The sequence below is a fragment of the Penaeus monodon genome, chromosome 12 (assembly GCF_015228065.2).
Source record: "Penaeus monodon isolate SGIC_2016 chromosome 12, NSTDA_Pmon_1, whole genome shotgun sequence".
Lineage (NCBI taxonomy): Eukaryota > Metazoa > Arthropoda > Malacostraca > Decapoda > Penaeidae > Penaeus > Penaeus monodon.
In genome coordinates, this window is record NC_051397.1 from 38997972 (window position 1) to 39008667 (window position 10696).

General features: G+C 36.5%; 1 protein-coding gene across 1 annotated transcript; it reads right to left on the reverse strand.

The window, feature by feature from the left end:
- Positions 1–1965: 1965 nt before the first annotated feature.
- Positions 1966–7260, reverse strand: LOC119579427 (40S ribosomal protein S27). The gene is made up of 4 exons (XM_037927230.1): positions 7007–7260; positions 5860–5968; positions 2874–2984; positions 1966–2084 (listed from the first exon to the last, which is right to left on the reverse strand). Exons 1-4 carry the CDS (start codon positions 7010–7012, stop codon positions 2056–2058), a joined length of 255 nt encoding a protein of 84 aa, XP_037783158.1. The 5' UTR covers positions 7013–7260; the 3' UTR covers positions 1966–2055.
- Between the last annotated feature and the right edge of the window lie 3436 nt (positions 7261–10696).

Here is a 10696-nt window from a genome sequence, read left to right on the forward strand (position 1 = left end):
TGCCGTTTTTCGTTATCTTCCTCTCACCGATAACCAACATTTAATTACATGATCATTACTCTATAAACTGAAGATTGATTAGAATATTTTGCCAGATCCATACTGGTGTACAACCTGAGGCATCGTTTTGCTGATAAGTGTTGGCGAGGAAGGGATTGGGGAGATTATGAACAATGCTGTCAACCTGGAGGGTGGGATAAGGAGACGGAGACACTCAATGTAGGGGATCACCCTACATTGGACCTCAGCCCTCGCCTCGACAATTTTGGTCTTTTTTCTTCCCTTTTCCTTATTAATTCCCCACTCAATTCATTTTTACCCTTCTCGCCACTTTAAAAGTACGCTGGCATTTTTTTTTCAAATGTCCATAAAGGGAATACTATTCTTATACCCAATATAATCTTGATATTCACCGTTTACGAAATATTCAGTTCATCGACTCTTTGCAACTAAGGGAGGGACTATTATTTATTGGAATTTCAGCTGCGTCAACATCTGTCATTTGCGACTTGCTATATTTTAGCGATAGGGGACAAGAAGTTTTAGTTCACAAGGCGATGTTTGTGGATTTCCAGAATGGCCAATGATCAAAACAAATGTGGCAGACATCAAAAGTGTCACAGCATTATGACAAAGTATGGAGACGAAAAGGGTAAAGGGGAGTTAACTAAGATAAGTGGAGAGGGGAAGGGATGAAGAGAAGGAAAAGGAAATGAATACTATGAAAATTAGTTGAGGTGAGGCTTGCATTAGGCCTCACTCTCCTCTTCCTAAGATCCTTCACCCATTTGTTTCAGACCCATGTTGAACAAGTACCAATCTTGTGTCAAAGACTTAGGAGAGTCTCCACGGTTCTCTAGTAAACTGCACATATCTAGCTTTCTTACTGTTTGCAATGAATAAATCATTCATGGTTTTTACTGGTTACAACATTAAAAAATATTCACAAGTGCTTAAACTTACTTTTTTACCCAAGACAATGGGAGAATGTGATGAATGGGAATGGCTATTTTATTTTGTGACAGTAAAAAGATATCAGTCTTTGAAGTATTATTCAGAATACTTATTTGCAAATTCACCTAGTTAGTTTAAACCTTACAACTTTAGACATGTCTACAGACATGAAGGAATTAGGAAATCTTTTCAATTCATTATTACAACTGCGAAACATTCTCAAGCACCAAAATTATACTCCTCAGGCAAAATAGAAGGGCAAACCAATGTAGGCCTTATCTGATTAGCAAAATCACTAGAGCCAGTTGCTTGTTTCACAGTTTGCTGCCTAGAATAAAAAAAACGACCCAACCAGACATTGGCATCCTTGTGTACAATCATGTGGACAGGGCCTAACCACCTTGTACCATGTCCTGAATAACTGACTTTTTTTTTTAACCAAATAAAGCATAGCTTATGCATGCTACAAACAGTTGGAGGTCACTTCCTAATTTTTAAGTTTGAGTATAAATATATTTATATTTAACAGCAAAAGGACTGGGCCATACTTTTTGTACATTTACATAGTTTCCTAATCCTTCATTCAAATTACAATCAGTTTATGAAAATGTGTAAGTTGTATAACTTCCTTGAAGGAAACGAGGATAGTCTAGCAGTAAAGTTCTCAAGTAACCATAACAATGAAAGTGTAGAAAGAGTGAGAAGTTGCCTTGTAATTTTACTGAGGCAAGATATTAAGATTTAGCTCATGGGAAGAACTAACCACTTCTTGATTTATAATGATAGTGGACAATGTAGTTTATATTTTAGTAAATATTACCATACCTTTATGATGAGCTGCCACATTTTAACATGTTTATTATATAGTTTAACATTTTAGCACAATTAAAGCCCACTATATTGTAGACCTTTATTCTCTTCAGAAAAGTACAAAACACCTTTAATGAAAAGTAAACAAACTTTCTGCAGTAATAAAGCTATTCCTTAAAAATGTACGTAATAAAACAAGTGTAAACCTCTCAGTGGGATCTTTAATGCTGTCAAGGTTACATAGCGACAGGATATTTAGTCTACACTGGGAGGTGAACTTTCTCCCCCATCTTAGTTCTGCTTCCTTCTGAATGAACATCCTGAAACAAGAAATATAACATTAGTAAAATGAAACTGAACACCTTCAAGACCCCAATTCCTTATCAATTTGTTTGGAATATCTTCCTACCCAATACTTTGGATGAAAGGGAAGAGATGCCTTTTGTTCTTGCATAGTCAAGTCCCACCAACATAAGAAAAAGAATCCTAGTTGGTTCTACAATTATGCATAATCACTTTCAAGCAATGTTTACAGCCATGGAAGGTTTGGCCTAAAAAGTTAGTGAAAATAAACCTAGCAGTCTGAAAATCATTTTTCAATATTTGTACAGGACATCTGTTCTACTTTGTCTAATGCACAAGTACAAGTGACAGTAAATTCATACAATAAACAGACTAAAGTGATTGCCTTCCCCCATTTTACCAATCATAATTTAATATCAGAATCAAAGTTGCCTTGTAATAATATTAAAGTGGGAAGAGACAGAGAGAGAGACAGAGAGAGACAGAGACAGACAGAGAGAGAGAGAGACAGAGAGAGAGAGACAGAGAGAGAGAGAGAGACAGAGAGAGAGAGAGAGAGAGAGAGAGAGAGAGAGAGAGAGAGAGAGAGAGAGAGAGAGAGAGAGAGAGAGAGAGAGAGAGAGAGAGAGACAGAGACAGAGAGAGACAGAGACAGAGACAGAGACAGAGACAGAGACAGAGACAGACAGAAAAAGTGGGGGGTGGGGTCTTGCATAATGTCAATGGTACATACAAAATGTGGCTACAGTATTTGTACACTCGCAGTAAAAAGCAACAATGATAATTCTGAACTAAAAGTTACTTACCATCTGTAAGCTTAGCCTTCCCACCAGTTGGCTGGCATAGAACTGTTGCACAGCCTACACATGCTACTACTGTCTGGGCGTGGGAGAAAACTGTGGAAATCTTGAAGCAGCCTGTAATTAAATTTTTTTTTTTTTATTTTATTATCTTATTTTAACTGGTCACTTCTAGTTACTTTATAAATTTCTATGCACTTCTTATATATTATGCCATGAGTATGGCTGTACCCGGCAGATCAAGCACTTTGTTATGACTGCTATACATATGACCCAGCATATAAATTCAATTTTTTTTCCATGCTCAATGAAAACTAAAAATTGTATTTACTTGACAAATGCAGAATAATCTGTACATTCTAGTATATAGTTTTGGACAGTCATATAATAAATAGTGAGAACTGATCAAAGTTATGACAGAAAATATGGGAGTTGAAAAATAAAATAAATTTATACCTACTTCGTGTATCAATTGTTAATTTCCCTCGACTTATTGACTAATGAACTAAAAAGCATCAATTGTTAATTTCCCTCGACTTATTGACTAATGAACTAAAAAGCATCTTCTCATGCATTCTAAACAGCTGCAGGGGTTGAGTCAATATGCACAATAAGGAATTTCTTCATTTGCAACACTGCTTTACTATCTGGCTGTCCAAAACCGATTTCATTCATTTTACATTGAGCTATGTATAAATGTCAGTTTCAAAACATTCCACCACATAATTATGGTAGATTTAGAGTTCAAAAACCTTTAATCTTGCATACTTTTTTCCACCCTAACATACAATATGTGCAATGTTAGGCCTACTGATATGCATATTTATACACAACATAGGCAGTGATGGGTTAAATGCTAAGAATGAACAGGTCAGCATTACTAGCCAAAGTCTAAAGTAGAATGTATGTAATTTTGTGGCTTCATGAACACTTAAAAACCATGATTCGGATGATGTGACCGTCACACGAAAAAATTTTTGCTCGAGGGGCAGGTGATGTGTACATGTCATCATGGGAAAATCGGGTTGTGGGCCGAGGGGACATGAAATTGCCCTCATAAGCATTTTAGCTGAAAGCAAGCCTCTTAGGAGAGTGCTTAGACTTCTTTTAGCATTATTTCCATCGGTAAACGAGTGTGGGATGTACTGTCTGAGAGCCGTATTGTATTACAAATACTTAACATTTCTAAAAATTAAAATGACTAATGGTTACTAATTATTTATGCACTGAGTTACAGACTACCTAGAGAGATATGGAGTCTGTGCAATGAAGTCTATTACCATCTGGATAAAGCAAGTATTATAATTATGGACATTTGAAAATGGCAAAAAAGCTAAAAGTGCTTATGCAGAGCAAAAGGAAAACTAACACTGCCTTCCATGCTCAAATTCATTTAACTGGGGGGGATTACATGGAATATTAATATGTAAAATATCAAATATCTTGGGCTGCAGACGATAGCTCAAATAGTATTAATTTCACATACATTCCACTGCACTAGAACAATTACATTACATTAAAAAATTCTGGGAAAAAAAAAAAGACAATACAATACAAGGTATTTTTTTCCAGAGCCCGTACTAATCAGAAAGCCTTTCAAAATTTGATATCAAATGACTTAGTGTTTCCTAACAATTGCAGTTCTGGCTTTCTGGCATGGGGTTGAGGGGTGGTAGCCCATTAATGGAAATCTGTCAGGGTTACACTTCCCCTACTCATGAAAGGCAAACCCAATTAGATCCAACAGGTAAAAATTTTAACCAGGACGAAATCCCCTAATATGAACCAACTTAAAGCAAGTTGGTTCAGGGTAATGGACACTGCCATCTTCTAGAGCACATGAAATATTCATATACAATGCAGATACAGCTAGTGTGCCCTAATATTTACACACAAAATAAAATATATGCTGCATATTATCGCTCAGTTCTGGGGCTGTCACTGGAGTGTGCATAGCTCTCATTAACATACTTCCTATATTTTCTTGTACTGACGACTTTAATTTCTTATTCTACAAAAATTATCTTTAAACTTGCCCAAGCTTATTGCATCAGTACTATGATTAACCAACTTTGGTTAATGTTACTGAGCGACACACACAAGGAAATAGACAATGCATCTTATAGTGCATAAAAAATAGAGTAAAAGAAACACAGGTACCTCTGCAACAGCCTCATATTTACCGCAAAATTACGAAAATATCTGCTGCCTGACACCTCTCAATAGACCAAGGCCACAACACCCTCTCATAGCCAGAGTTTTTTTTTTCTTTTTTTCTTAATGAAATGCTAATAAATGGGGGTACAGGGGGTTTGCCCCCTCTATCTGGGGAATAAATAGAAGGCAGGAAAGGATAGATTTGAATTTGCATGATAGCCTGATTTTGGGACGGCTCTGGAGGGTGCGATGTTCATGGTAACAAATACCTTAACTTTAATGCAGTTAATTACACCATATAGAATGAGAACATCTTAAAATATAATATGCATTTGCCTCCTGTACTTACACCATTTAACCTCCCACTTTCTATTATATCCCATTCCAATCTCTTGGTCTTGCATCTATATTACCATCAGTTAATCTTTACAGTATGGACTTAACTAGGTCAACTTGAACACATTCTTAGAGAGGACAAAAGTTAGTTGTTGGTAGAACTAATCTGCAGACATGAATGGTAATGACAAGTACAGGAAAAAGATCACTCAGTGCTTGTGTTGTAGCTCTCATCTTACCATGCATACTTAGGTGAAGATAGTGATTGCCAGGGGAGGCCACTTATGCAGTGACCAAGGGGCACTCCCACTCCCTAAAATTTATTTAAAAAGGTGACATGAAGTGCCCATATTGTAATGAATAGCCTCATTTCCCAGTGCTGCCTAAAACCACCATTAATACAATAGACTAAGAAATGTATGAATTTTAAGATATAGGCTCTTTCTACAAAGTTATAAAGTCCGAGCCACATACAATAATGCCAGAAAATGACACTCACCTGGGCACTTAACATCCATGAAGTAGGAGTTAGGGTGCTGCACAAGGCGTTTGAGCTTGCATTTCTTCTTCTCCTCAGCAGGTGAGGGATGCAGTAAATCTTTTGCGAGCTGTTGGCAAAGAAGTTAAATTAATTCACGAATATGGAATGCATTTCATAAAACAATTATCGAATCCGAATTTGTCAGGTTTCTCCTTCCTCTACCAGACAGAAGTAGGTAGATTAAATATCAAAAACCTTTTAATCTTGCATTTTAATCCCCCAAATTTGCCACACAAACAAACTTGGTCTACTAAATGCACTCAAAGTAACATCAAAAACAATATGTTCGCTCCCAATTCAGTAACTACATCAAAAAGTATTCCACAAAACTAGTCTATTACACTCTACACACACCATGATATACACAGCTTTCCACAAATCCTGGATGCCTCCTACACCCCCTTCTCTCTGTTTACCTCCAATAAAGTTATCACAAGCTGGAGGCCGATCGCTGCTCACTCGTTCCACCATATAATTCGAAATTTGAGGGTTTTATCCACTTAACAAATCTTCATTACACACGACAAATACACGTGTTTTCTGGGTATGTGATATCTCGGCATTACCGGGATATTTTCGAACAGGCCGCAGGTTAAAGATTTTAAAAACATAATAAATCTTTGAAAAATTAAGTCTATCCATAAATACCGGATCTCAAACGAAAGTGACATTTCGAGATTCTCAAAACCTTAAATACCGGGCAACAAAAAAAAAAAAAAAATTATCTGCCAACACCAACACGTGCCAACAGCAACTACGTCCCAGGTTTATCTCTGCGCCCCTGCCAACTTCCCCCACGTGTCTGGAGATAATTCGCGCATAATTCACTCTATTACACACCATGAAAATGGGACAAGGGGTTGAAAATTGAAATAAAATCGCTACTCATGTTCGGCCCCGCAACATGGCCGCTAAACCACGTTGTAAGACGAGGCGAGTCAAAGCCACTATCCTTCCCTCGCATTTCCATCGACGTTACACTTCGTTCCACCTCTTTTTATCCACTTTACTGCGTCCTCACATTCTCCTTCCTTAATCCACCGAAATCGTCCACATCCAACGCAGAATAAGAGCAAAAATCACATCAAAACAGGAAGAAACTCACAGGCATGTTGGTCTTAATCCAAGAACGGCCGAAAAGAGCAAATTTACGCCGTCCAGCAGCAAAGTAGGATCGGGATGCGCAAGCTTTATATGTCTCTCGAAGATGCCGATTTATGTCACTTTTTGAGTGTTTTCCGGGCTCTTTCGGGGGTTATTTATATTCTTATGATCTGTTGCCGTGCATGCGCATGTTTATTTCATCGATTAATACATTGTGCGAGGTTGATTTTGTTTTAATTTTGTTCTGGGGAAATTTCGAGATAAGTCTTTCTAGAGCAGTTTATCGTCTCAGGAGCAGTAAAATATTTTCCTTATACTTAGGAGCCTTTTTGACACCTTAAAGCTTCCTTTTGCAGTAAAATAAATATCAGAATACAGACAATAAAATTAAATGTTATTAAAGCGCATGGCAATTTTCTCAATGGCGAACGTGCATGATCGTGTTGTTATTGCGCAACGGAATGAAAACGTGACATTTCATAACGTTGGCAGATTTTTGTTTTCTTCTTTTCTAAGCCTATAAGAGTAGTGCAATGCAATTTCTTCATGGCAGTCAAATTCAACGTGATGAAATTGGCTTTTGGCATCATAGTTGAGAATGTTCCAACATACATATACAGACAGTACATGCATATATATTTGTTTGTGTGTGTATGCATGTATGTGTGTGCACGTATGTATGTATGTATAAAATCTCTCTCTCTCTCTCTCTCTCTCTCTCTCTCTCTCTCTCTCTCTCTCTCTCTCTCTCTCTCTCTCTCTCTCTCTCTCTCTCTCTCCTCTCTCTCTCTCCTCCTCTCTCTCTCTCCTCTCTCTCTCTCTCTCTCTCTCTCTCTCTCTCTCCCTCTCTCTCTCTCTCTCTCTCTCTCTCTCTCTCTCTCTCTCTCTCTCTCTCTCTCTCCCCCTCTCTCTCTCTCTCTCTCTCCCCTCTCCCTCTCTCCTCCCCCCTCTCTCTCTCTCTCTCTTCTCTTCTTCTATATATATATATATATATATATATATATATATATATTATATATATATATATATATATATATATATATACATACATATACACACACTACATGGATGTGTATGTACGTATGTGTGTATATATATATATATATATATATATATATATATATATATATATATATATATATAATACACACACACGCACGCACGCACACATACACGCACGCACGCACGCACGGACACACACACACACACACACACACACACACACACACACACACACACACACACACACACACACACACACACACACACACACACACACACACACACACACACACACACACACACACACACACACACACACACACACACGGAAATGCATCGTGTTGTAAAGTTGTAATTTCGGCAGCCTATTCCGTCATATAATATTTGAAAACAACTCTGACTACTACTCCTTGGCGCTCATATTTATTTATAAGATTTGTCCCAATAAGTATTTACTAAATTAGCAATTTATATGTTAAATTAATAGTATATATTAGTGAAGAAACTAAAGAAAGAAAGAAAATGTCAGTGCAATGCTTGAGTCATAACGGCGTAGTACGTAAATAGCTTGTCATTTTACTTAATTTCAATATAAATCTTTTTATGACTGTATGAGACTCCTTTCAAATACTGAAAAATAAAAACTGATACAAAGTAATTGCCTCTAGAATACTTAACAGTTATTATCGACTTCCTTAGATAAAGTGATAACACTTCTTTCTATCAATTTAGCCGATATATATTTATATACACACATCTCATTGTTATTTGGGCAATAAATGTTTTATTTACTCTCTCTCTCTCTCTTTTTGTTGTTGGTTATCTGATTAATGCAGAGCGCTCTCGTTAGAAATGCAAAATGGTGCAAAATGGACTAATAAGCAAGTGTTGCAACATCGCATGTAATGAGGCTGGGAGTCAAATCGGGGGTCTCAACTTTTTCCCGATATGCAGGATTAAAGATTGTGATGAATTAATATGACAAGCGATTCGTGTGGGCATTATAATATCTGTTAAATAATGAAAAGTCTTTTTTAATCTGCGTTTAAATCAATATGACATTTCCTTCCTCACCCACTTGCATAGTTACCGTTTGAATCCTCACTAACTGGGAATAAGTCAATAATTGTGGTAAAAAATGGTGTTAGGTGTTAGGCATTTTATTTACACATTTCCTGATTTTACACACTGGCATCTACGTGAAAGTTGCTTGAATAATCACTGTGTTGCTTCAGTCATGAGTACAATGTAGTAACTGCTAGGATCATCACTGCAAATATTACTTGGAATTTTAGCAAATGCTGACCAAACTGATATATAGAGCGAATTCTTAATATATTAACATCAGGCTCAATTCAAACTTATCTGGTCATGAAATCCTATTAGAAATAATACATGCAGTTAATGCTAGGCATATCACTGCAATCCGAAAGTATATTTTCAAACAGTTATCCTACTGCAAATTTATTTATAGCATGTTAGTCATTGTTTTCCTTACAGAAAATAAGTTGCAGATTATAAACATTACCACATTACCCTGCTGGAATCAACAAACATAGCCATGGAAACATGGCTAAACTATGTTGACTTCATCTCGTGTTACTCATTGCTATTATTCTGACTTAATTATTGTTAAAGTGAAGTCTTTCAGGGGAATCTGAATAGTCATTTAAATCACTGCAGAATATCATAAGAACTTCCTGGCATGGCAGGATTAGGGCTGGATGATGCCTTCTTCCAAGGGGCTTTTATTTGACAGGTAAACCTTGTTACCTCTGCGTGGCTGCTGTTCCCAACCTGTGCCCCATCTGCATGTGTTTCCTCTGTATCGCATTTCAAAATGATACACGGTAGTTTCCTAAGCCAAAGTAGCATTGAGGTTGACATAAAAGAGTATCTGCTGAGTTTTATTTTGGCTAAAATACATACTTGAGTCTGCTCTCCTCCCTTTCTAACAAATTGTAAAGCTTCATTTGTATAAATCTATAAATGCCACTTTCTCATGGTTTCATGAAAGGGGATGTTAATGTGCAGATTTTATAATGAAATTCGTCATGTTGATGAATTACAGATGTTGAACGAATGTTTGTTCCTTAAATGCTGATGTTTTGTAATCTGCTTTTATTAACAAGGATACACAGATGTATATTATGATGTTCCTAAAATAATTCCCACTTCAATGCAAAGTGGTGGTCTACATTCTCATAAATAAAAAGAATAATCCTGTCCAGCATAACTTACAGAAAGTATGAGAAATGCTTAGAGAAAGCAGACCTCACCAGAACAGTATATTATCAATGGTACAGTATATGGGACTGAAAGCTGATTATTTACAAAGGGAAGTTGTAAATAAAACTGTTTTAACATACTATCTATAGAGGGTAAATATAAATACAAAATATATATACACGTATATATTTTATAAATTCACTCCTGTAAGTACATTAGAAATATGAATTCATTTTTGGTAACATTAATCACAGGACATACACTGCAGCAAATGGCTGACTTCAAAAGAAAATAAGCAAAGCAAAAGCTGGAATCTGGAATGTAATATGCAATAACATGCACAAGTAAAACATAAAATAAACATTCTATATATGCAAAAAAATTACAATCAACAAATCACACCAAACCCAACTTAGAGTTATTGCATTTAAGAGTCAAGAATAGTTACAGCCATAAAAAC